Below are 25647 nucleotides of genomic sequence, written 5' to 3' on the forward strand. Positions count from 1 at the left end.
GCAGTGTCCATATAGGAATCCCACTGGCATCCTGGGATGCCCTCCAGCCCAGGGAGAGAACATGGCTCAACTCTGGAAATGGCTCAGTCCCCTCTGTAAAAAGCACCAGCCGTGCCTTTATTGATCAGAAGAGCAACCTCACCTCTACTGGCACAGCAGCCCTGAGAGCATGCCCTGGAGGCCCTGAACCCAGAGGAGCTTGTCCAGACCTTTCTGGGGCCCCTGACTGTGGCTCAGGCACTGCTGGGTAGAGCACTCCATCCCTCCTGCCCTGGGGACACCAAGGCACATGCGACCTCTCTGAGAGGTCCCTGACAGAGTCTGCTAGCAGCTAGCCAGGTGCTGCTGCAGGTACAGGCCGGAGAGGCTGCAGAGCAACTGGCAGGCAGCGGTCCACCAGACCACAAAAGCCAGCACACTGCGCAGCAAGAGCGGCGTGAAGAGCCCGCCCAGGGCCCCGGCGATGCGGTCCGCTGTCTGCTGGATCTCGTCCCCCACGGGGTCCAGCTGTTCATTGCCCAATGAGGACAAGACTGGGGATGCCGAGGAGGCGGGCCCCAGGCCCCAGGAGTAGCCACCTATGAGGAGAGGGAGGAGGGAGAACTCGGTTCACACCAGGACCCAGAGTCCAACCCTGAGGGATACATCCACTTGGTCTCTGGCATCCCCACCTTTTCCCCAATTTCCTACCTCTCATTTTGGTCTAGGAGGCCTCACCACCTGGCCCCTGCATCCACCCAATGTCCCTGCTTCATAGCCTATCACCTCTCGGCACTCTATCAGGCCCCGCCCGCCCGCCCAAGCCCCACCCCCACCCCTCTCAGCACCCTATCAGGACCCGTCTGTGAAACTAGCCCCGCCCACCTAGCCAACCCCACCCCATATCAGGCCCCGCCTTCCGGTGGCGCCTTGTGCTCACCCAGTGTCTTCAGCAGCAGTGTGCAGTTGAGAGTGAGGATGAGCGGCGTCAGGTACTGCAGACTTACCACCGTCACGTAGCAGTAGACACGCACCACCTGGTGGGCATGTAGCGGTAGCTAAAGCGGAGACCCTCAGGCGGGCACCCCGCCCCGCCCCGCCCCGGTGGCCCCCTCGTGTCGTGCCCATACCCGCCGCTGCACCTCCCGCGCCTCAATGCGGCCAGCCTCCCGCCGCAGCTGCTCCACGCGGGCCTTAGCCAGGCAGAGGTAGGCCTGCAGGTGCGGCCGGGTCACCATCAGCCGCAGCAGGCACAGCGTCACCAGCACCCAGAGGCGCAGCGAGTCGAAGGCCGAGTCTGACAGTCTGTGCCCAGGGGACAGGAGGACTAGCGACGCGTCTCCCTGAGAGCTTCCCCCCATCCCCGCCCCAGGCTCCTCCCTGCACCACCCAAGACCTGGGGCCCACCGCCCATCCCAGACGCACAGGGAGATGGTGGCTCCGCCTAGAGGCGCCTGGTACAGGAGGTCCCGCGCGATGGGCTTGGTCCAGAGCCACAGGATGAACAGGGGGGACAGAAAGCTCAGATGCAAGAACAGCCTGGGGGGGGGACCGAAGGAGAACTGTGAGGGGTCACCCACGCCAGCGCCCCCACGCCCCATACTCTCCCGCACGACCCGCACGCCCACGTAACTGCAGCAGCGGCCGGTCCTCTGCCCTAGCCAGCGCATCCCGGTGGGTCTGGGCCAGCCGCAGCCCGGGGAAGGTGAGGAAAGCGCCCAGCATGGAACCCAACACGGCCAGCCCCACGTGGATGGCCAGCTTGGCCACCGGCAACCTGGGGAGGAGAGGGAGGTCAGAGTTGCCTGGCGCTGCTGGGCAATCTGCAGGATGAACCCCGCCCCCTACCCCCAAGGCGCCCTGGACTCACGCCCAGTCCCAGCCCTGGGGTTTCAGGAGCGGCTCCAAGTTCCTGGTCATGCTGGCCATGCCTGAGGAGGACCAGGAGGGGGTGGTGTGGAGCACCCCTGGCCAGTGGGCATCCCCCCCACCCGCAACCTGGGGCTATTCGGCTCAGCCCGGAATTCCTGGCCACCCTCCACTGGACCAAGGCTAAGGGAGAGTTTGCTGAGCCTGGGCTTCCCATTTATACCAGAAATCTGGAGGGAGAGCAGCGAACCAGCCCTACAGACCCCAAGCAAAGACCTGCGGGGGGAGGGTGGGGGAGAGGGGAGAGCAGATAGTGTGGGGGCGGGCGGACTCAGGTTCCATCCTGGTACCCCATATGGTCCCCGGGGCATGTAGGGGCAGCTCCCCGGCCTACCTGGCTCCAGGCCCAGCTCCAGGGTGGTGTTGGGCACCACCTGGACCAGCATGGCCAGCAGCAGGAAGACAAAGGCAAAGGTGAGGCACACAGAGCGCTCGCCACCCTCCTCGGCGCTGAAGTACAGCCGGGTCACGGTCAGGAACACCCTGCTGGGCCAGGCTAAGGCCAAGGCCGGCACATGCAGCCACCCCCCCAGCACAGAACAGCCACCGGGTGTGCATAGTGTGTGACAGGGTGGCCGTCCTGGCATTGAGCCCACCATGCAGCTCTGCGGAAGGATGGGGGCCCTAGGGCCCTACATCCCACCCTCAGCCTCCACCCCCAGTCCTGAACGCCAAGGATACAGGGAGAAGGCGACGCTGAGCAGACACCAGAGCACCGCGATGTTGGGCTCACTGGTCGGGCCCCCGCACGCAGTAGTAGGCCTCGGTGAACAGGTACACACCAGCCGAGTACACGGCGAAGTCCACGAACCACTGGTACTCCAGGAAGAAGCGCAGCACTGTGGTCCCACGCACAAACTCTCAGCCCCTGGAGCCTTAGTCCCGGGCACACCCGGGAGCCGCCCACCCGCCAGGAAGAGGGCTCCCTGGGTTACCGAGTGCGTCCACCGCCGTGAGCGGGCAGGTTTCCAGCTGGAAAGGAGTATCTCGGGGCACCGATAGGGGCTTCTCCTCACTGACGCCATTGGCCCACCTGGCGGGGGCGGGGGTGCAAGGGGGATAGCAGTGTTCCCGCCAACCGCAGCCAGCCGGCAGTCATTTCCCACCCTGAAAGCACAAGCGGGCGGGGGCATCTGCACCCCGTACGGAGCAAACCTCCAACAAACACTGGCTGGACAGACAGCGACAGAGTGAGGCGGCCACTGCTCCGTCTGGGATAACCCCCCCCCCTCCTCAGCGACCGTCCACCTGAGGCTGGGATCACTCACCGCTCCCGCCGGCCCCTGGGTCTCTGCTTCCCGGCCAACGCCCGCAGCTCTTCCTCGGACGGGTGCTTATATCTGAAGAGGCTGGGAGGCCGAGTAGGTGGTCAGAGCACCCGGCGGGAAAGGATGCCGGGGTAGATTGGGGCTGCCCTGGGGTCCCGCACAGCCTCCTAGAGAGAATTCTCAGACTCTCAGAAAGGGCTCAGGCCGCGCAGGGAGAGGCAGAGTTGGGGAAGTTGGGCTGGAAGTAGTGGGGGGGTGGCGTGTAAGCCGGGGACGGCCTCACGGGAGCGCGCATCTGTGCATCAGGTCCTGCAAAACGCCAAGGATGGCTTCAGGGATGCGCGGGAAGGGGCGTGGCGCGGCGTACGGAGACCCTCCCACGGGGCGGGGCGCGGATAAGCTCCTCTCACCGCGGAGGGCGCGGCCCACCTGCCGTTGCAGAGCAGCCAGCGCGCGAAGGAGCAGTGCGGGGCCAGCCGGTGCATGAGGGTGGCAGTGAGCAGGGTCACCACCAGCTGCACGCCGAGTACGGCCTACGAGAGGGAACACGTCGGGCAGTGCCTGCCAGCGGACCGCGAGCTCCCTCCCTCGCCCCCGGCTATTTATATGCTCTCAGAGACAGGTGCATGCCAGGGAAACGTCCTGGGTGTGCACAAACCCGACCGGCCCCCAGAGACCCGCGCCCGCTTCCAGCCTCTGCCCAAATAGGGGCGTCCTATTTTGGTAGCCCCACTCTGCGCCAACCGTGTTTTCCCATTTCCAAGTTCACCCTGGCTCCCGCTCTGGATCTTTCCGGTTTAAATTACCTGGTAGTGACTCACTCCCTGCCCCCTCCCAGAGTAAACACCTCCTCCCCCTTCCCCCCCTATTTCTGTCCACTCCTGTTCCAGGGAGATTCTGGGCTCCAGGAGCCTCCTTGCCAACACATTCTAACCCTTCAAAGCCAAACTCATAGCTCATGTCTTCGTGTTGTTTTGGGGCCACACTCAGGGTGCTCAGGGCTTATTTCTGGCTCTGAGCTCAGGGATCACTCCTGGGGGTACTCGAGGAACCATATGAAATACTGGGGTTCAAACTCGGTCAGATGTGTGAGAGGCAAGCATGCTCCCCGCTGTCCTATCACCCTGGCCCCTATTTTACATGTAAGTGTCTGGGAAGAACTATCTTTGAGCAGCTGAAGCCTGGGGGGATGGGGGGTCCCCGCCTGGACTCAGTTCTGGGGTTTGGCTCCCAGGGATCATATCATTGGGGACAATCAGATGCTAGGGGTGGGGGCTGTGTGCCCGCTTCAACAGACAAGTGCTATGGAAGCAGCCTGGCATTCCTGCTGAAGCCGGGGGAGCCCAGGAATCCCGGCTGGTCCTGTCACTCAGAATTAGGAGTGACATCTGGGCTGGGCGCTCACACACGAAGCACCCCACGGGGACAGCTGGGCCAGTTGGGCACTTGCAAATGGAGACCAGAAAGATTCTTTGCAGTAATGAGCTTGGGGTGCCCATCCCCAGAGCATCCCCCGCCCCCAGTACAGCCAGGAGTGCCCTGCCCTTCTCTGCCCTTGTGGACTCTCCTGGATCCCAGCCTGCCACCCTCTAATCAGGGGCACAGCTGCCCCCAGCACGGCAACACCTCCAGCCTGGGCTCCCCATCCTGCCTGCAGATTCTTTTCTCCCTCTTTTTTTTTTTTCCTCTTTTGGTCACACCCAGCGATGCTCAGGGCTTCCTCCTGGCTCTGCACCCAGGAATTACCCCTGGCAGTGCTTGGGGGACCATATGCGATGCCGGGGATTGAACCCGGGTCGGCTGCGTGCAAGGTAAACGCCCTACCTGCTGTACTATCACTCTGGCCCCTACCTGCAGATTCTTCCCCAAAGTCCCCAAATGCCAGCCTGGCCGCCATCTTCACAGAAACTGCTGCAGCCCCTTTGGTATCAGGCAGCTTGGCCGTCCCTCTCCCCCATTGCAACCAGCCACGTGGGTCTCAGGCACCCCCACAAACAACTGCGCTTTACCCCATCACCCCAGCCTCCTCCCGGGGGCTGGGCTGACCATGGGGTCCCAGCAGTTAGAATCGGGGAGAGGGAGCATTCACATTCTCCCACCAAGCCTCGGTCTGTGAGCTGTATCTCGGGCTGCGCGCTACAAAACTCCCAATCTTGGGGTTGCCGCCCTGCAGACCTTTCCAGGGTCTTCCAGCACCCGGAGCCTTGGGGGGAGACTCCTGCTAACTAGCATCAGTAAATCTGACCCCACCCCGCCCCGCCCCATTCCCCACCCCACCCCACCCCCCATGATCCGCGGGCCCTGCTGGGTACACACACTTTTTTGGGAGGTGGAGGTGAATTTTGGGTCACACCTGGTGGTGCTCTGGGATTACTTCTTGGCTCTGCACGCGGGGCTCATTTCTGGCCAAGCTCGGGGGACCATGGGGGTGCCCGGGATGGAACCCTAGTAGCACTGCCCACAAGGCAAGAGCCCTCCCCTCTGTGCTATCTCTCCCGCTCCTGCACCAATGCAGTTCCTGCAGACCCAATCCCAACCCCCTTCCTAAGGGTCCCCGAGGCTAGGCCTCTTCCCACAAGACACACCGGAGACTGGGAGTCTTGCTAGCGCCTGGCACCAGCCCGACCCCGGCTAAGTTCGGAGAATAAACTCCGTAGCTGGGCTCCATGATGGGATGGTGAGTACAGAGGAGGCCACGTGCGGGGATCAGTTTTGTGAATCGGATCCCTCCGTACATCCGGATTCAGCGAGGACCCCCGAAGGACCCCGGTGGCATGACCCGCGAGCTTCCGAAGAATCCCATCCCCAGAGCGGTGTCTGCAGGGACCCCGGTCTCCCATGCGGGGACTCCAGCCCCCTCCACGGAACCACGACCCCTGACCCCTCCTGAGTCCCGCCGGGAGACTGTGACCCCAGAGACGAGTACGCGACCAGCGGCACAACCCCACGAGCTCAGCGCGCCCGGCGCCCACAAAGGAGCCTTACTGCACTGGACCTCCACCCCGGGCGGGACTCTAGTCCCGCCGGACCCTCCAAAATGCAGGGGTCCCGCGCTCACCATGTCGCCAGGACGCGGACCCGCGGGCCTGAGGCGCGGGGCAATTTGTCGGGCTCTTGACCAATCAGAGCCAGACTCTAGTCTGACGAGCAGCAGAGATGACCAATCATCAGCCTGGGAAAATCACGAGGGAAGGCGCTCTATTGCATTGTATGCTGGATGTTGTAGTTCGGAGTCGCGGGACGTGCCCAAGCTTGGTCACTAACTGTGCCAGGGACCTTGTGTGGCCGCCACTCAGGGGCTCAGCAGTCTCACATGCACCTGCCTTCCACGCCTGTGGCGATTGTCTTTGTCCATGCTCTACATCCTGCTGGAGAGTACTGAGCATGCAACTCCCTTTCAAAAACATTCTACTCAAGACCAGACTCCCAGTGTCGGATGGCACTCAGACCTCATTGTGTCAGCCTGGACTTTAATTGCGGGCCACAAAACATACGACTTTTGTAGTCATGTCTGACATGTTATGGAGGTATGTCAACTTCAGGCATGGTTGGATCAAGAACCAACCGTCACACTCAGGAATTTGACGTTTCTGTTTCCAAGCTTCGAGGGAAAGCCTCTGTGCTTGCCCTTTAAGTCATCTGCGTTTTGATGGGCAAGTGTGTCCATGTAGTGTGACAGTGTTTGAGGCTCTTCAGGGAGGGGGTACCTTGTGTGGGTTGCCTCCTCTGTCTGTGTGAGCACATATGGAGGGGATTGCAGAAGGGTCCCTTTGAAAGGTATGAGTACACAGAGGTGAGGGTCCCTGGGGCTTCCTGCAGCTCACCCAGGGGCCCAGAGATGCCTCTGGGACTAGGGGAGTCAGATATAAGGAAGTTCGGGCAGGAGGGCTAAGGAAAAGGGAACCCAGAAAAAGCAGGGGCCTGACTCAGAGGGCCCCAGAGCAACAGCTGGGCCAGGGGTCACTCCTCTATGCCCCTCACCAGACCCGGCTGATTGGACATGAGTCTGGAGTTCTTGGATGGAGTCACTGAAGCCAGAGACACTCGAGTCCCTCCCCTCCTCCCCTTCTTCCCTCTCACCCTCCTCCTTCCCCCTCCCCAGCTTCTTCCAGGAGCGTGGGGGCTTACAGCAGTTCATTTCTTGGTTGTGGGTCAAACCTGGCAGTGCTCAAGGTTGACACCTGCCTCTGTGCTCGAGACCACTTCTGGTGTGTCCCGGAGTAGCGGCATGCAGACCAAGTGTCCTGCCCACTGTCTATTGCACCGGGGTTCTCCCCTAATATAGGGTTTTATTTTGGTTTATTGGTTACACCCAGTGGTGCTCACTGTTGACTCCTGGCTCTGTGTTCAAGGATCATGCCTGGTGGGATCAGGAGACCATAGGGAGTACCAGGGATCAAATCAGGGTCTGCAGCACACAAGGCCAGCACTTTCTGGGTTGTGCTACCCTTCCAGGGTGCCCCATCCCCTACAAGGAGGTTTATAATCCAGGCTTCACAGTGCCCCCATGCAGTGAGTACCGGACACGTCCCCCCATTGGCCACCTGTGTTGCGGCCTTTGCTCCGTCCCATCCCGTTTGCAGTTTCTCAGTCTATGGGCCCCACCTTTTTCTGTATGTGACCCCCATGGTCACCCCTTGGATGAACATGGGCGATGACCAGCAGTCCAGTCCTCCAGCGATTGCCACCCCATCGGGGAGGAGTTGCAGGATGGCAGACCCCCAAAGTGGAGCTGGTCCAAGTGCTCACCTAGATTGAGGACCCCCCAGACCCTATGGACCCCCATCCTCCACCTCCTCCAAGAGTCCCAGAGATGATGCAGGGGCCACCCCAAGACAGGCAGCTGGGGAGGTGGGGGTCAGGCTGGGGAGGGACCTGGAGGGGGGCAATGAGCTGCGTCCCGGGTGCCACGCGAGTTTTATTGGGGGCGACACACACGGGGGGGGGGGAGGGACATGGGCACCCACGTTCTGCCTGGCCACTACCGCGGCCAGCTGTCTGCCGTGGGCATCCGGCGCATGGGGGGCCCGGGCCGGAGGGGCTCTGCGGGAGGTCGGGCCAGGAGCAGCGGATAGGGGAATGTCTTGGGGAAGTCTCTGAGGCCCCCGGGGGTGGGCGACAGGCGCTCCGACTTGATGCTGATCCGCGGACTGAGGGGTGACGCGCCGCGGGCAGGGGGTCCCTCCTCGGCCAGGCCGCGGCCTCCGCTGCGGGGTGGGACAGAAGTAGGAGAATGGGGCGTGAGTTCAGCGAGGAAGCAGTAGAGAGGACAGCCTAGGGAAAGCGGGGGCGGCTTTCCTCCTGCTGTCCCCAAATAGAGCCTCCGGCGACCAGAAAGGAACCGGCACGGCGGCGGGGTGCAGTTTCCAGTATGGACGGCAGGGGGCAGCAGAGATCTGGGCCTGGGTCGGCCTCAACTGCCCACCTTGTACCCCATCCCAAAGGGCCGGGATTGGGGCACAAACTGGGCAGTGCCCCCACTACACTGGCCTGAGCTCAGGGACGGTGCGTTAAACCAGCGCCGGCACTCACCTGGGCAGGGTGGGGACAGCAGGGTGCCCATCTCCTCGGGAGGGTTGCCAGGAGGTCAGGGTGTGGGGCTGCAGCAAACCAGGGGGTGGAGGCGGGTCATCCAGGCCATATTCTGGGGGGCAGGAGGAGGCAGCTGAGGGCTCACCCTCAGGGATCCCTGAACCCAGGGAGGTGTCCAGGTGGGAGTGGGGGTGCATACCTGGGGGGCCTGCAGGCAGGAAGGGGAAGGTGGCGAGGGTGGGTCCAGGGACTGCTGCTGGGCCTGGACTCTGCAGACCCCCGTAGAGGCCTCTCTGCAGAGAGAGAGGGCAGAGGGGAAACTGAGGCCAGCCCCAGGCCACCCGGTGGCCCCCATCAACACTGTTTGGCTGTCCCTCACTCACCGGGGTGCCCAGTGCTCCCCTGGCCCCAGTCAGGCCTCCAGGCAGGTCCTGTCTCCGCCCGTCAGCCGCGAGGTACAGAGGTGGGGGTGTCTTGCTGGCGAGGTGGCCCGGGGAGAAGAGAGGATGGGGGATGACGCCTGAGAGAGGGGGAGATGCCCTTTGTCGACTGCAGCTTAGTCCAAGGGGTCCCCTCCGTGTCCCACCATGGCCTGTGTTCTCGCTTACCTGCAGGCCCTGCTTTGGGGATGGTGGGCCGGAAGGGGGACGGGCGGCCATGGGCTGGCAGGGCTTCACCAAGCCCACAGGGGTCACAGCTGGGGGGTGGCAGGGCCCCATAAGCCATATCTGGGCTGGGCATAGTGGGAGCTGCTGGCTGTAGGTCAGGAACAAAGAGGGGCACCAGGTCCAAGAGAAAATCCATTGAGTTTAGGTATGGGGATCCATCTTCCAGAAGGTTCCACACACCTCCCAGGGACCTGATTCTGCCCTGCCGGGACACCTGTCTGGGCCTTGTCCTGCAGAGTACTGCTGCTCAACACTGCTGTATGTTTGAGAAATCAAAAGAAATGGCGAGGGGACAAGCAGCTGTTGAACTCTTATGCATCCCTCAAAGCCCTGGCCACAGGGCACCTGGACACTCTTCATCTTGGTGGAAACCAATCCCCATGCTCCAGGCCCTGTGACCTCAGCTTCCTCTCTTAGATCCTGTGCCGAGGGCAGAAGTGGGGAGGGGGTGACACTCATGGTCGGGGGGGACACTCACATAGAGCCGGGGCCGGGGCAAGGCTGGGTCCCCGCCGTCCACTGCTAACCTCCGCAGCTTCTCACCAGGGCCCTCAGGACCCTCGTCAGGCTCCAGGTCCGGCCCCTCAAGGCCAACACCCCTCCGCTTCAGGGTCTGCAGGGTGAGACAGGGACCATGTTCTGGGGGAGATGGAAGCCATGCCTGCTCAGGGCTTGGTGCTTGGGGCTCACTTCTGGTGGGTTCAGAGTTTGCACAGAGATTGACCGTGCACGAGGCCAGCGCCCAACTTCTCTGTGCACTGTTGTTTCAGGGAGCCCAAACCAGCAGTGCTCAGGACTGACTCCCGGCTCTGTGCTCAGGGCTGACTCCTGGTTCTGTGCTCAGGGCTCATTCCCAGTTCTGTGCTCAGGGCTGATTCCCAGCTCTGTGCACAGGGCTGATTTCCGGCTCTGTACTCAGGGCTGATTCCCGGCTCTGTGCTCAGGGCTGATTCCTGGCTCTGTGCTCAGGGCTGATTCCCAGCTCTGGGCTCAGGGCTAATTCCTGACCCACCCACCTGCAGGATGTCGCTGTTGGTGCGGCTCTCGTGGGGCTCGCTGTACTCCGTGTACTTGAGCAGCACGCGGTCCATGTCGGTGCTGGCATACTGGAACAGGCGGTTGGCGCTGTTGAAGATGATGAGCGCAATCTCACAGTCGCACAGCACACTCAGCTCGTATGCCTTCTTCATCAGCCCAAACTTGCGCTTGGTGAAGGTCACCTGGGAGGGACCAGTGCCCAAAGGGTGGGCTGAAGAAGGCAGCAAGGGGTCGGGGGCGGGGGACCGTGGGAGGGGGCCTCTACCGGAGCCCCCTGGAGATGCTCGACTTTCTGCCCTGGCCATTCTTTAGTGCCTCCTCCGGAGGAAACTCCTAAGGATGCTTCAAAGCCCAGACCCAGTGTCCTCTCCTTGAGGTGGGGGGAGGTAGGAAAGGGCATGCCCAGCGGGCTCTTGCCCACTCCTGGTTGCGCTTGGGCATTGCCCAGTGGTGCTTGGTGGATCCAGGAGGGGCTGGATAGAACCCAGACCCGCCCACCCCGCGCTTGCAAAGCCTGCATTGTCTGTGCTCAGCCCCAACTTCAGGGAGTGTCCGCGCTTCCTGCCTGAGCCTCCCCGCTGGGTCTAGCCTCCGAAGGCCCCTCAAAGTCGGGTGGAGTGGCGGAGGGGGGGCTCTATTCCCCAAGGAGTGAGAATGAACAAGCACGTCACGGAAAAGGCACAGGTTCCTGCTCGCCCTAGCGCCCCGGCTGCTCGCCCCTCCGGCCCCGCCCCGCTGCCCGCCCCTCCAGGCCCCGCCCCATGCCGACGAGCGTTCCAAGGCCCCGCCCCTTATGCCACGCCCCTATGGCCACGCCCCTCCACCTGCCCCTCCAGATCCGCTCCTCTAGGCCCCGCCCGGTGCCCGCTCCCTCCAGCCCCAGCTGCCCAGGACAGAGGCCACTTCCAGACCTCATCATCGTCCCATCCCCCACCCCCACGAACACTCCTCCCCCTCCCCGCCCCCACCCGCCACACTCACCTGCCGGTTCCGCTGGTCCAGGATGCGCGAGATCTGGATTTTTTTCCTCCCCATCGTCCCAGGTTGGGCGGTGAGCAGGGTCTAGCGGAGGACGAGAGGACAGGATGGGTACAGTGCCCTGCCAAGACTGAGGGGGAGAGGGGGCACATGGAGGGCAGATAACGCACATGGGGCCCCTGGGAGCCCCGCATGTGCGTGATGGTTGATGGCATCGGGCACTGAGCAAGCACAGCAGCCAGAGCCCAGGGACAGGGCCCTAATGCCCAAGGCCAGCAGGGTCCACACAGGCCCCAGCGTCCCCAGCCGCGCCGAGGTCTGTGCTGTCCACTGGCCGGAGCCTTCCCCTGCCACACAGTCGGGACTCAAGTCATGTAAGGAAAGTGGATGCTCCTCTGCTGTGCCACAAGGCTTGGGCCTAGACACCATCTCCCTCTGGTTCCAGAACATTTCATTTCCCTGGGCAGACTTCCTCTCCCTCCACTTCCTGTTTGGGGAGGGACTGTTCTGGACGTTTCTGTGGCACCCACACTGGGGCAGATGAGGTCTTTGGATGATCTGTTTTCTATCCCCTCACTTTAGTGATTCCACATTATTTCCACTTAAACCACAGGGATGGAAACTGGGATGGGCACCCGCAAGGCCTCACCCTTTCTTATCTCCTACCCCTTGACAGGCTCTTGCCCCAACTTTTTTTTTTGATACGCCAAACACAGTAACAAGTCTCACAATGGAGATGTTACTGGGCCTGCTCGAGCAACTCGATGAACAACAGGAGAACAGTGCTACAGTGCTTTTTTTTTGGCTTTTTTGGTCATACCTGGTGATGCACAGGGGTACTCCTGTCTCTGCACTCAGGAATTACCCCTGGTGGTGCTCAGGGGACCATATGGGATGCTGGGAATCAAACCCAGGTCGGCCACGTGCCTGACAAATGCCCTACCCGCTATGCTATTGCTCCAGTCCCTCTTGCCCCAGTTCAAAAGAAAAGTTTCGTGTCTTAGGAGGGGTCACACCTGGCAGTGCTCAGGGCTGACTCCTGGCTCTGAGCTCAGGGATCACTCTTTACTGAGGGTCAGCCACGTGTATGTCCAGTGCCCTGCTAGCCCGATGATCACTCCAGATCCAAAACACTCCTCTCTCTCTCTCTCTCTCTCTCTCTCTCTCTCTCTCTTATGAATTATTTTGGTGGGAGGGGGCCACAGGAGGTCATGAACAGGTGCTATATTCCTGGCTGCACTCAGGAATCACTCTTGGCAGGGCTTGGGGGACCCTATGGAATGCTGGGAATCGACCCATGTTGGCCGTGTGCAGGTTGAACCCCTCCCACTGTGCCAGCCCCACAACTCTTTACTTTAAAGGAGAGTCGGCCCTGGTGTATCCTGAACAGTCTCAGGCTAGGAGCTGGGGTGACGGGGAGCAAGTCCCACACCTCCTTGTGGGACCTCCACTCTCCGGGGTTCCCACCCACAGCACCCACCCCGTCCCACCCATGGTGTCTTCCAGCTATTGACCCAGAGGCTGAGGAGCTGGCCAGCCCTTCTGACCACAAGGACCTTCAGCCACCCCAGGCACAGGAGACCATGCTCAGGACCCCTGCCCGGGGCTCTGGACAAATGGCTGGTCTCCTGGGTGGGCCTCTGGGTGCTGGTCTGAGGACGTGGTCAGGGGGCCCCCTAAGATGACAAGAAAGCAGCTCTAAGGGCTAGAGACGGGACCGGCAGGGCGCTATCCTTGCACATGGCCAACTTGGATTTGATCCCTGGCACCCCGCAGGATCCCCCAACCTCCACTAGGAGTGATCCCTGAGCATCACCAAATATGGCCCCAACCCTCCCCAGTCCCCAGAAAGGCAGCCCTGCCCTGGGAGGGACCCTTCCTGCACCCTATCTCCTCTGTTGTTGGGTGACCCACACGCTGCTGCCCTCCCTGGGCCCCCGCACCCACTGGGCAGCAGAAACCTCCTCTCTGCCCCCCAGGAACTGCCAACCTGCTAAATTTAACCTCAGGGCTAATTTTAACCCCCGACACTGGGATGGGAGCGTTCCCACGTCTGGGATGTTCGTGCCTGCCTGCACACCATCCGGGACATGGATGGGGCACTCCCTCCAGATGCCCAGATGAGTCTGGAAATGCCTCCAACACCCCCATCCCTCCAGGAACCTGGGCTCAGTCTGAGTCTGGGCTGGGGGTCCCCGCTGCTTCTCACCAGTCCCTGTTCTAGACGGGATGGTCGGGCTTCCTTGGGGCTGTCCGCAGGGAGGCTAGGAGCAGGGACAGACAGTGAGTTCAGGTGACGGGGGACAGAGCAGGAGGAGTGGGGGTGCGGGGGGAAGAAGAGCACGAGAAGAAGGAGAAGATGAAGGAGCAGGAGAAAGAATGAGCAGGAGAGAAGGAAGAGCGGGAGGAGGAAGAGCAGGAGAAGAAGGAGCAGGAGGAGCGAGAGGAGGAGGAAGAGGGAGAAAAGCAGGATCGGGAGGGGCAGGATAGGAGGAGGAGCGGGAGGAGGGGGGAACAGGAGGAGGGGGAGCAGGAGGAGGAGTGGGGGTGGGAAGGGGCTGTGCAGGGGCACAGGGTGGCGGTGCCGGGTGGTTTCTCCCCTCCTGCCACGGGGTCAGTCTGCTGGGGACCACAGAGGCCAGGGCGAGTCTGCTCTGGTCCACCCTGGGAGTCGCCTGCCCCGGCGGCCTCAGATGACCCAGGAACCCCCAGTCTCCTCCCTCTGCCCACACACTCCAAGGCTCCCGCTGCCCCTGGAGGGTCCCTGCCCCCCACCTGGCCCACCTGACCCGCCTCTGCACTTTCACACACGCCGGAAGTGTTTCTACCCCGGCTGCACTGGGCCAGCTCTTGTTCCCGCTGCAAAGCCCAGATCAAATAAGAACATTTCTTTTCGGTTTTTGGGCCACACCTGGTGGTGTTCAGGGGTGACTCCTGGCTCTGGCTTGGGGATCACTCCTGGTGGGCTCAGGGCACCATACGGGGTGCCAAGGGATCACACCTGGTGGGTCTTATGCAGGGCCAGCCCCTTCCCACTGTTCTGTGGCTCCAGCCCCTCCAAAGCCCTGTTTCTCCATGTGTTCCCACAGCTCCCCTGGCCTTTCTGCCCTACTTGCCCCGTTCAGCTCTGCTCCCCCAGGTTGGACTCCAGGGGTGACCAGGAGGAGCAGGTGCGTGAGTGGAACAGGATGAGGGGGATGCGGCAGCGGCGCCTCCAGTGTCCCTCAACAACTTCCTCTTGGACCCGGCCTGCTGCTTGCGGCTCAGAAATACATGCATGCAAATGCAGCCCGCACTGCGCCCTCGGGGCCAGGTGTGAGCAGCTGGAGTGAGCACGGGAGGCGAGCGCCCACCCGGCCGCGCAGAAAAGTGTCCCACATGCAAATGCCCAGGCTGGGCCGCAGACAGCCTGGCCCAGTCCAGGTGTCCACACACTGGGAACCAGGCACCCGGCGGAAGTGGTGGCACGAGCCGTGTCTGGGCACGAGGCGGGGGCGGAGAGCTGGGGGCTGGGGAAAGTCTCGGGGAGGCACTCATCCCTGTCTCCCCTCCCCCCAACACACACACAAGCACCCAGCCAGGGAGCAATGGCTGTGGCGGCACCTGCCAGGCACCAAGACCCCAGGCCCCAGGCCCACAGCAGAGCTGAGGAGAAGTCTAGGAGGGCTTCTGGGAAGAAGAAGTCCCTCAGTGGATCTTGCCGGAGCCACTAGATAGGGAGGCCTGCCTGTGTTGGGGGCGGCCACCCCTCATCGTCAGTGTTTCCAAAGCACCGATCATAGGCAAGAACTGCCCCCAAAGAACACAAAGCTTATCCAGACATGCCCCCCACCCCCAATGAGCTTCACCTGCCCGTGCACCTTCCTGGGGTTCCCAACTGGCTTTCAGTGGGCAGCCAGGAAAGGCCACCCTGGATGGAGTTTGCGGCCACAGCAAGTGTGAGACCCCAGCGGGCTCAAGGCTGAGTGATGGAGCTCCTCGGCCAGTGGCTACTGATCACCCCAGCCTGACCCCCTCGGCCAGGCAGCCCCCGACTGCCCTGACCCTGTACCACTGTGGCCACAAGAGAAGACGCTGCATTGTGGGGGTGGGGAAGCGGCAGCTGTGGGGTGCGGGGGACCTGCATGGCCCCTTCTCCCAGAGCTGCACACCCAGACAGGCCAAGATGGGGATCTCACGAGCCCCGGGACAGGGACCCCCACATGAGCCTGCAGGACTCCACCCCAGAAGGTTCTAGAACAGGTGAGATGGCCCTCAGAAGGGGGGACACAATGACAAGTCAGCAAGCGCAAGCAGGGGGTTGGGGCGCGGCCCCGATGGGGTTTGAGTGCTCCAGCCGGACCCCCTCCATGGGGTGTGGTGACCAGGAGGCTGCGGGGGCAGGGGAGGGGCAGCACTGGTGACTGAGAGGGACAGGCTGCTGGGGGGTGCAGGGGAAGATTTCAGGGGCCCCTGGTGGGAAGTGGGGTGCTCAGATCAGACAGGCTCCTTGGGGCCCCAAAGGGGAACCCCAGCTGGCCGCTGTGAATGGGGGCCCCCTGTCCCCCACAGCAGAGCACATGGAGCCCAAGCCCAGGAGCCCAGAGAAGACAGATGAGAGGCAGCAGCATCCCAGCCGCCAGCGGGGGTCCAGGCGCCCCAAAAGGTCAGGGGGTCTGGGGGAGCAATGTCAGCCCCTGGAGGCACGGGGGGTATTGGGGGGGTGGGAAGGGGAAGTGAGAGGGGGGCGCGGGGAGGGGGTATGCAGGGGATGGGCGGCCCCGCCTCCCTTATGCAACCCAGGCTGCGGTTTCATCACCTGCTCCCTGAGTACCTCATTAGGGAGACAGGAAGTGCCCCTTGCAGCGACGGACCCCCCCCCTCCAGGGCTCCTGGGGCCTGACCCCAGCTGTTGGGACCCTTCCCGTTGGGGACCCAGCCCCCGAGCCCTGGGAGAGCCGTGGGCTTGTGCCTCAGTTTCCTCCTGGCAGGGCAGGGGGAGTGGGGAGCGTCTGCATTGGGAGTGCTTTCCAGGGCACTGCACCCCACCCTCGATGGCGCTCGCTGGGGGGACACTGGCGGCTACAGGAGGTTCATTCCTCCAAAGGCCATCTGGGGTGAGGAGACCCCAAAGCACAGACAAAGCCCCCAGACCCACAGATGTCTGAAACTCACCCCCAAACACAGGGGCCTGGAACACACATGTGTCCAAATGCACGCTGTCCACAAGGCACGTAGCCCCCACATTTGCTCCATACACTCAGATCCCCACACACACACAGGACCCCAGAGGCTCCAAATATGCTGATGCCAGAATCACTGACCCCCCCCAAACACAGACACCCCTACAACATGCAGGAGCCCTCGAGCCTCAAACATGCGCAAACTCCTCGGTCACGCAGGTGCCCTTCCTGACTCTGGAGGCAGGGAGGCCGGCACCCCCAAGGAGAGGCAGGGAGTCCCACCCAGACGGGGGCGGGCTGTGGCCAGTGTTGGGGTCAGCCGCACAGAGGTGCACAGGGCCACGTGCTATGCCAATGCAGTGACAGGGCGGCTCTGAATGTGGGAAACCCCAGTGGACCTCTGGGTGGAGGAGGCCCCCAGGCCATAGAACCCTTTGACAACCACGGGGAAACTGAGGCACAGCAGGCCCCTCCCTGATTCCATAGGCCAGTGCCTGGGAGTACCCACCATGTCCCCACATCAAGAGACCAGAATTCAAACCTCCACCAGCACTTCCTGCCAGACATACTCCAAGCCTCGGTTTACCCGTCTGCATAATGGTCCCCCTCTCAGAAAGGCTATGTTGACCCACAGGTGCCCATTGCCATCAGCACCCCACACACCGGCGGCCTCTCTCCCAGGTCTGTGCCCATGGGGTCCCACTTTCTGGAGATGCCAGCCCCCAGGATAGGGACTGCTGGGTCCTGGGTTCTGATCAAACTGAGTCTGTCAGCCACAGGACCACCAGCTGGAGACCCCCTTATGCAGCATGAGTGCTCACGGGTCCCCAGCCAAGGACAGACCCTCTCAAGAATCACCCGGGAAATAGCCAGAGCTCTGGACACATGGGCCTGGCCTCAGCCCCCCACTGCCCTGGGCTGCCCCCACAAACCACCCATCCCTGCAGTGGAAAGAGACCGTTTCCTGATTCCACCCGCTGTCCAGGGCAGGCTGAGCAGGGGGGCCAAGCCCTGGGGGCCCCAGAGCCCAAGAAGCAGCCGAGGCCTGTCAAGATTTCCCTCTCTTTGTTCCAGAGAAAGAGCTCCCAGGGGCCCCCAGAAATTCATCCCTGGGGACTCCAGCCTCCCTGCTTGGGAAATTAACACATCTGTCAGCGCTGGGCGGAAGGGACTTGAGGGGCAGCCAGTAGGGACAGGATGGCCCTAGGGAGGGGTCCTGGTCCTCACTCAGGTCCCCCAGAAATGCCTGGGAGCTCACCAGGTACCAGGGGACACAGGGCATGAACATCCCCAGCATGGTGTTGACCCAAGGTGCGTCACTGACAGTGATAGGGGGACAGACAGGGGGATGGTCAGGGGGACGGACAGCAGCAGTGGCTGGACCAGAGACAGCTCTGGGCGCTGGAGCCTAGCCTGGCGGGCACTGCAGCTGTGAGTTTGGTGATCCCCAGTACTGCTCTCCAACCCCCAAAGGGCCGAGAGGATGCGAATACGGAGGGGCTGGTGCGAAGGTCCTGGGGGGGAAGAGGGAGGTGAGTAGGCGATCTGGGCACCACAGAGGGAGCCCCCCCAAGTCAGTCCACTGTCACCCCCATCCTGGCTGTGGGAGCCCAGAGCCCCACAGGGTCAGTCTGGGCAGCCCCTCGGTGAGGAGGAAGCTCAGGGAACACAGAGAGATGACTTCCTGTTCCCACCCGGAAAGGGTCCCATTTCTGAGGCGGGGGTTACTGGGCTGGGGCTGAGGGAAGCCCACTCACACCAGGTCCTGGTAGAAGATAAACCCTCTGGGGAAAACGTCACATCCCAGGGCTCAGAAATCCCCACATTGTCTGCACAGTTGGGGTACAGGGTGGGACCCACACACTTCCTGTCTAGGACAGGACCACCATTATATGAAGAATTGGGGCTTGGGGTGGGACCCCGCACTGCTTTCGAGTTGGGGTCTAGAGCCAGACCCCTACACTTCCTGCAGTGTTGGGGCCTAGGGCGGGACTCCCACTATATGTAGACTTGGGGCAGAGGGAAACCCCAACTGCATGCAGAGCTGGAGGGCAGGGCGGGATCCTCACTGCCTGCAAACCTACTGCACAGGATGGGACACCACTCCCTGCAGAATTGGGGTGCACCCCACTACATAGAGTTTGGGATACAGGGTGGGACATCACTCCCTGTGAAATTGGGGTGACAGGGGAGTTGAGGTGACAAAGGATTTCAATTCCTTTCCTCCTCCTCATTGTCACCCCCGGACGTCCTCCTAGAGCCCGGGTGGGGTTTGGGGAACCACATTCCATGAAGAAAGGAAAGAAGACAGCGCAAATGCGTGGCTCATGGCATCAGGGGCAACAGGATGTCAGGGTGTTGGAACTCCTTATCCTGGCTCTCTGTGGGCCCGAGGGTTTTTGGCCTTGCACCCTCATGTCTCTGATGGACCTGGGTCGCACTGACCTCCCTCCTGCCAAGTGGGGTCTTCAGGCTGGAGAAGCAAGTCCGGCCCTCCATGTCCAGGGAATCAGCTGCTAACTTTTCCCAAAACCCCTTCCACCCTCGAGCTTAACCCTCGCAGCTTCCCGCAGCAAATGCTTCTGTGTTTGCACAAACCAATGAGCTTCATCCCTAGAGTCTAAACATCCCACCAAGGGGTGACACCGAGACCGTCACCGTCTGCCCACAGTGTCCAGACGCCCAAGATCCTCAGCCCTGGGCGCTGACAGGAGTGGCTCTCATGCTAATACACAGCAGCACTGGCTTGTCATGTGCTGACAGCCCAAGGGGAAACTGAGTCACGGGTAAGCAGGTGGCCCAGGGCAGCTCCGAGGCTCCATTCTGCCTTGCCTGCCTCCGCAAAGGTACACGTGGGCAATCAGGGAGACCTGGGCCTGGTGGCCGTGAAGAAGTGTCCTGGAAGGGGTAGTGCTGGACAGCCCACCCCAGGCAACCTCAGGGTCATACGCAACTTCTGAAACACACCAGCGCGCAGGCCCACACCCCTGGACACGCACCCACACACCTTGGCACACCTCCAGCCCCGAGCCCCCACGCCCCGCGGCGCCCCGCGGCCACGCACCTGCAGCTGCTGGTCTGGCCTCCCGGACCCCGACGTGCTGCACAACCCGCGGCCCGGAGTCACAGGTGCCCGCGGCGGCCCCGCCCGCGGCGCGGATTGGACGGAACGCGGCTCATTTGCATGGAGGGCGGGGCCCGCCCGGAGCCCGGCGTGGGCCGATGCGGGCTGCTGGGAGCACCTGACCCCCCGCGACCCTGACCACGCCAGCTCCAAGCCTGGATCAAATGCACCTGACTGTGAAGCGCAGCCCCAGCCCCGAAGGTCAGGGCGCCGGCCCTGAGAGCTAACCCAGAGCCCCGCTCTCACCCAGATGGGGGGCTCTGGTATGTGTCCAGCTGTCCGTCTGGCTGCGCTGGCTGGGTGCCCTTCTGGTCGCTCAGCAGTGGGCGAGGGCGCTGACCTCAGCACAGACCTCCGCAGTCTGCTTTCCCTGAATGAGCAGACACCACCCAGCCCCCACCACAAGCAGGCCGAGAGAAAACAGGGTGCGGGGTGGGGGGACTGAATGCGGCTCTAGACAGTGACGTGGGCTCAGGTGATCCTGGAGGTGCCTCTGGGTTTCAGAGTGAGCGGCCGCAGGTGAGGGCCCTGACATGTGAGCAGGAGTTTGCCCCTTTGAGAGGCCACACCACCAGCACAAGTGTAGAGGGAAGGGTATGGAGGGTTTGATGTTAGGGATAGAAAGGGAATGGGGCGAGGTCACTGTGGGTAAGCACCCTGAGGGACGTGCACAGATGGGGGTGTGTGTAACACTGGGGCAAAATGAATGGGTTCCCCAAATGGCCTGGTGCTCACTTCCTGGGAGACCAAAGAGGAAATGCCGAACCCCTTGAACTCAGGGCAGAAGAGGGGGTGGCAGGAGATCAGGGAACAGTGCAGGGGCCCAGTTACCTGACACCCTGGGCCGTGTGGCTCAGCAGTCTGGCCAGCTTTCTCTCTGGGACTGCATGTTGGAGTTCATCTAGTGCCATAATGTGGGAGTAAGCCTCCACCCCCCACCTCCAGTGCCCACCCCACAGGGCCCTATGCCAGGCCAGGCCGAGGGGTGACGGGGTCAGACTGGGGGCTTCTGCCTTGGCTCTGAGCCATAGGAGGCTTGGGGAGCCCTGAGGTGGCTGGGGAGCCCCGGGCCCCCCGAGGGCGCTCTGTTTACCGTGGCCGCCTCTGATGCAACAGGCAGGCTCTGGTTACGTGAGGGATGCAGCTGGGGCGGCTCTGGGAGCAGAGTGGCGGGAGAGGGGGCACAGACAACGCCTTGTCCCCGGCTGTTACTCAGGGGCACCGGGAACCCCCATGAGGGTGGCTGGAAGGAGAGTGGGGGGCGGAGCCTGAAGAATCGGGCGGGTGGGCCGGCAGCAGGCCTGGAAGATTGAGGGGGCGGGGCGTCCCTCCCACTCCCTCTGAGTCTACAGAACCTTCCAGTCCAGGAGGGCAATGCAGGGGACTGGCCCCGGGTCACTCCAATGGCTGTTGGACCCAGCCCATGCCCCTGCAGCTGGTTCACTGGTGATGGATGAGCCGGGACGGTACATGTGACCCCCTTCTCCAAGGACTCTGCCCCCAAAAAGCTCCCCTCTCCTGGCCCTCCCGGTAACCAGTGCTGAGGTTGGGAGCCCGGATCTGGCTGGGGCTGGTCCTTGGGGCTGGGCTGCAGTGTGGCACTGCACTCCGAGGGTCCCTTCCTCAGAAGATGCTGCAGGGCAGGGAGGGGCCCAGTGGGAGGGGTGTGGCACCCCACAGGGTCCCCCAGCACCACCAGGATCCAGGGCACCAATGCGTGTTGCCAAATGCAGCAAGAGTTTCTCAGACAGAACATGGTTCAAAGGAGCTAAGTGACAGCAATGGGGGGCCAGGGGGACTGGGGTGACGCAGTGAGCAGGAGCTGAGGCTGCAGACCCATCTCAGTCACGACCGTACATCTTGCTGGGATCAGCACAGGCCATGTGGGGTCACTCTAGGGCCTCATGTCTTCAAAGCGAGTGAGACATGCCTGGGGGTTTCTCTGGGGGTTTCCTGAAGAACCGGGGCGCCCTGGAGGGCTATAGTGGAGCATGGGGGCACCCCCACTCTGAGGCCGTGTTGAGGGTGCAGAAAAGTGTGGGGGGGACACTCTGGCCAGAGATGAAAGCTGGGCTGGGCCCAGGGCTAAAGACATGTAGTAGATCCAGAATCCGCTTCTGATTCCGGCAACTGAGGGTCAGTTGGATGTGCATCAGTATCGCAGGGGCGTCCTCCGAAGCCCACTCACAGACCTGAAAGCCCTGGAGGCCCACACCTCACCAATGACCGGATCCTCCAGTTTCACCCTCTTACAGGGTCACCTGTGTCCGAGGAACAAGCTGTTCATAAGGCCCGGGGAACGAGGAAGCGCCTCACACCCCCTGGTGGCCAGTCAGGGAGAAGCAGCCTCAGGGAGGAGACACGCAAATATCTTATGCAGATGAGCCACCCCAGGGGGTGCTGGGAGATGGGGCCCGCAGCCTCCTGTTTAGAACCAGACTTGCTGCACTCAAGGGCTGGGGGGGCTGAGTGCCCCGGACCCACCAACTGACACTGCTCCAGCAGCTAAGGCAACCTACTAGGTGCCTGTGTGGGGTCACAGGGCAACTTCCCAGCACACGCTAACCACACAGGCGTGTGGCCAGTCAGATAAAAGGCGGGTGTCTCTGAGAGTAGACGAGGTGTGATCACCCAGACCTATACTCAGCAAACCCCTGAATGCCCTGTTCTATGAAGTTGCAAAGTTACCACCAAGGGCCCAGGGGCTGCTGGGAGGAAAGGCTGGGTGACTGGGAGCCAGGCTAGGGGTGAAGGAGAGGAGGTGAGAGCCACAGGTGTGTGCAACTCTGTTTCACATTGGAGCTGCCGCTACAAGTATCCCCACAGCATCCCACCCCAATGTTGGAGAGCTGAGCCACGGTCATGTCGCCCATCGTGGAGCCAGGATCCGGTTGGGAGGGCGACTGAGGACTCAGAGCAGGCGGGGTCCCTCTGTCCTGTTGATCCTGGGGAGCAGGGACTGAGGTCAGAGGCAGGACGCTGACGGGGAGTCAGCAGTGGAGCGACAGGGGCACCAAGCAGGCGTTAGATGGGGCAGGTTAGTCCAGAGCTCAGCGCAGGAAGCCCCGTCCCTGAGCACTGACCTGGCCCCAAGGGAACACCTCCAAGTCCTTCCTAGATCAGGCCGAGGAGGGCGGGGGCGGATCCTCCGGGCTGGAAGGAAATGAGCAGCGGAGGTGAGACACAGGTCAGTGTGGGCTGGGGTGAAACCAGGGCCCTCCGAGTGTCCTGCAGACGCAGGGCAGGCCTCCCATCTCCCTGCAGGCTGTTCTCCGACAGTGGCACAAGAGTGGCCATGGTAAGGCCTGTCTGTGGTCACTAGTGCTGGGGATCCAACCCAAGTCTTTTTTTTTTTTTGGCCCTTTTTGGGTCACACCTGGCAATGCACAAGGGTTACTCCTGGCTCTACACTCAGGAATTACCCCTGGCAGTGCCCAGGGGACCACATGGGATGCTGGGAATCAAACCTGGGTCGGCCAGGTGCAAGGCAAATGCCCAACCCGCTGTGCTATCACTCCAGCCCCCTAACCCAAGTCTTGCGCAGGTCCAGCAGGAAGCTGCCCGAAAGCAGCAAGGCAAAGCTGGGGCTTCCAGAGGTCCCTCTCCTGTGCCCCAAGCATCAGGGACACAGTCACATGGGGAGCTGCTTCTTCTGAAGCCCCTCCCCCTCTCAACTCCCCCCTCCCCCGTAGCCAGATACACCCAGGTGGAGCCACAGGCCTGCACGGCTTCGTGTTTATTAGTCATGAGGTGGGAACACAGCCCCCGGCTCTTGGGCACACAGGCAGTCAGCTGCACGCTCCCTTCAAGCTCCCACCAGAGCAAGCTCCTAGCAGGCCGCCAGGAACACCCCTCACTTTCGGCTGCAATGCTTCTGTGCTCGGGTACCTGGTGCTGGCACAGGCACAGGCCACGCGCTGGGGCCGAGATGGGGCCACTGGACCCGTGAGCAGTGGCGGCGCGGGCGGCTACCTGTGGCCGTGGGTGCCGGCGTTCATGTGCTCACGGATGCTGATGGCCTGCTTCAGGAGCCCCTCCACGCTGCGGAAGTGCACGCTGCTGTCCACCAGGTTCTTCACGGCGCTGCGGGAGGAGACTGGGTCGGCCCTGCGTGGGCGCACACACACGCATGCGCACGCATGCACACACACACACATGCACACGTGCAGACACACAGAGGAAGGCGCCCTGGGGCTCTCTACCGCCCACCTGCACGCGTACTCCACGGTGTACACAGCGCCCTGGCTCTGCTCCTCCCAGCGCTGCATGTCAGCCTGCGGGGCGGGGTGGGGCAGGGCAAGGCGCTGTCAGCTGGAAAGGGCCGGGTGGGAGGTGGGGGGCTTGCCGCCAGCACCCGGGACCTCCTGCCCACCTTGTGCTGCGCCAGCTCTGGCAGCGAGCGGCGGACATGCTCCTGCAGCCGGTACAGAGCCACCGACGGCTCGTTGGCCAATACGTAGACGCTCTCGGTGAACTTGTCCGTGACTGGGGGGGGGACAGAAGGACACGGCCTCAGACTCTTGCTCCAGCCCCGTCCGGTGCCCCGCGCACCTGTGCTGGGCCACAGGCCGGGAAGGGTCACGGCGGGACACCCTGGTTGGGGGGGGGGGGCACACAAGACTTTCTACCCCATAGTCCAAACACGACACAGCCACCAGCCAGGGCAGCCAAAGCGCCAGGGATTCTGCTTCCTGGATGGCCGCAGCCAAGACGAAGCTAGGGAGCCGGGACGTGCGTGTCCTCTAGAACACCCCAGGGTCATGGGGAACCCCCGCCCGCATCCATCGCCTGTCCCTTAGGTTGCCCTGGGAGGCCGATTATACCCAACTCTGCAGCACAAACTTGGTCACTTCGGAGCCCGGGGACAACTGTCCCCGCCTTCGGCGAAAAGGGACAGGTGCGTGGGGCTGGGTGGCTGACCCCGCCACTTGTTTGTTCGGGGGTCACACCCGGCAGGGCTCGAGGCTCACTCATGGCTCTGCACTCAGGGATCACTTGTGGGGGTGTTCGGGGGACCCTACGGGGTGCCGGAGATCGAACCCGGGCCAGCCACGTGCAAGGCCAGCGCCCTCGCCGCTGTCACTTCTCCCGACCCCGGTTAAGAGGACACACACACAGCGCGAGCCGCGGACAGTGTCCTCGCCTCGCCACGCCGGTCAGGCTGCGAGTCCTCCCGGCGCGCGGGGACCACGCCGACAGAGCTGGCCCGACGCGCCCCACGTCCGAAGGCCAAGCCCAGGTGGGGGCTTGCCCGCGGCGGGACGAGCGCCCCTGGAGCCTGCCCCCGCGCGCCCCCACCGCCCCGCGCCACCTTTCTTCCCCTTGAGCTGCATCTCGGGCTCGTCCATGGCACCCGCGGCCCGGCGCGCCCGGCGGCCGGAAGCGGAAGTGCGCGCGGGGACAGCCGCCAGAGTCTTCCCCCGCGGAGCCGGGCGCCGCGCCGCGCCGGTTCCGAGGCCCGGCAGCGGAGGCGGTGAGGAGTCAGCAGCCGAGAGAGGCGCTCCGGGGGCGGCCATCCCGAAGCTGCCGAGGGCAGGCCACGCGGGGGCGGGGCAGGGGCGCTCTCCGTCCTCCAAGACCCCTTTCCGGGGGCCGGCGAAGTGGGGGCACGCTCCGTCTACTACCCACTTCAAGAGGAATCCTCTCCCTCCTCAGGCCACCATGTTCCGGAGCCTGTCCGTGAGGCCCGGGGCCGCAGAGGGCACATCACTAGAGACCAGGCTCTCTAGCCGGTCCCCGCGAGCGCTCAACTGGGGCTCCACCCACCCTCCTGACGCCGGAGCCCTATTGGTTCCCGGGACGGAGCGGGCGGAGCTAGTCAGGAGTGACCCGCGGTCACGTCACCAGGGCCCGCCCCCGGGCTTCGAGGGAGGCCGACGCGCAGGCGTCGTTTGGGCCCCCGCGGAAGCCACGCCCCTCCCCTAGCCTTAAAGAGCCAGAAGCTGCTCCGGCCGCTTCCCGACCTTCCG

General features: G+C 62.9%; 3 protein-coding genes across 3 annotated transcripts; all 3 read right to left on the minus strand.

The window, feature by feature from the left end:
* Positions 1–94: 94 nt before the first annotated feature.
* Positions 95–6280, minus strand: TMEM161A (transmembrane protein 161A). The gene is given in 13 exon segments (XM_056119594.1): positions 95–578; positions 920–1016; positions 1110–1284; positions 1405–1518; positions 1613–1756; positions 1850–1910; positions 2243–2394; positions 2590–2651; positions 2653–2747; positions 2844–2941; positions 3177–3257; positions 3606–3709; positions 6235–6280. Coding segments are annotated over 13 exon segments (1440 nt in total). The 5' UTR covers positions 6238–6280; the 3' UTR covers positions 95–324.
* A 1877-nt stretch (positions 6281–8157) lies between these two features.
* Positions 8158–11529, minus strand: MEF2B (myocyte enhancer factor 2B). Its single transcript, XM_056119595.1, has 8 exons — positions 11396–11529; positions 10393–10596; positions 9855–9989; positions 9317–9464; positions 9092–9228; positions 8908–9001; positions 8709–8820; positions 8158–8383 (listed from the first exon to the last, which is right to left on the minus strand). The coding sequence occupies exons 1-8, from the start codon at positions 11447–11449 to the stop codon at positions 8158–8160; spliced, it is 1110 nt and encodes a 369-aa protein (XP_055975570.1). The 5' UTR covers positions 11450–11529.
* Positions 11530–22569: 11040 nt separating this feature from the next.
* BORCS8 (BLOC-1 related complex subunit 8) lies at positions 22570–25427 on the minus strand. The gene is made up of 6 exons (XM_056119599.1): positions 24990–25427; positions 24051–24163; positions 23888–23952; positions 23651–23761; positions 22762–22831; positions 22570–22623 (listed from the first exon to the last, which is right to left on the minus strand). Exons 1-5 carry the CDS (start codon positions 25192–25194, stop codon positions 22798–22800), a joined length of 528 nt encoding a protein of 175 aa, XP_055975574.1. The 5' UTR covers positions 25195–25427; the 3' UTR covers positions 22570–22623; positions 22762–22797.
* Between the last annotated feature and the right edge of the window lie 220 nt (positions 25428–25647).

The sequence above is a fragment of the Sorex fumeus genome, unplaced genomic scaffold, assembly GCF_029834395.1.
Source record: "Sorex fumeus unplaced genomic scaffold, SorFum_2.1 ptg000041l, whole genome shotgun sequence".
NCBI classification, from domain to species: Eukaryota; Metazoa; Chordata; class Mammalia; order Eulipotyphla; family Soricidae; genus Sorex; species Sorex fumeus.

What these genes read in the sequence shown, in the direction of transcription:
- MEF2B (XM_056119595.1), bottom strand. Translation starts at nt 11,449, where the DNA reads ATGGGGAGGAAAAAAATCCAGATCTCGCGCATCCTGGACCAGCGGAAC. An exon ending in CCAACAGCGACATCCTGCAG is followed by an intron (nt 9,990 to 10,392) that starts GTGGGTGGGTCA and finishes CTCACCCTGCAG; the next exon opens with ACCCTGAAGCGGAGGGGTGT. An exon ending in GCTGTCCCCACCCTGCCCAG is followed by an intron (nt 8,384 to 8,708) that starts GTGAGTGCCGGC and finishes CCCACCCCGCAG; the next exon opens with CGGAGGCCGCGGCCTGGCCG.
- BORCS8 (XM_056119599.1), bottom strand. Translation starts at nt 25,194, where the DNA reads ATGGCCGCCCCCGGAGCGCCTCTCTCGGCTGCTGACTCCTCACCGCCT. An exon ending in CAGAGCTGGCGCAGCACAAG is followed by an intron (nt 23,953 to 24,050) that starts GTGGGCAGGAGG and finishes CCCGCCCCGCAG; the next exon opens with GCTGACATGCAGCGCTGGGA. An exon ending in GCCGGCACCCACGGCCACAG is followed by an intron (nt 22,832 to 23,650) that starts GTAGCCGCCCGC and finishes ATTTCCTTCCAG; the next exon opens with CCCGGAGGATCCGCCCCCGC.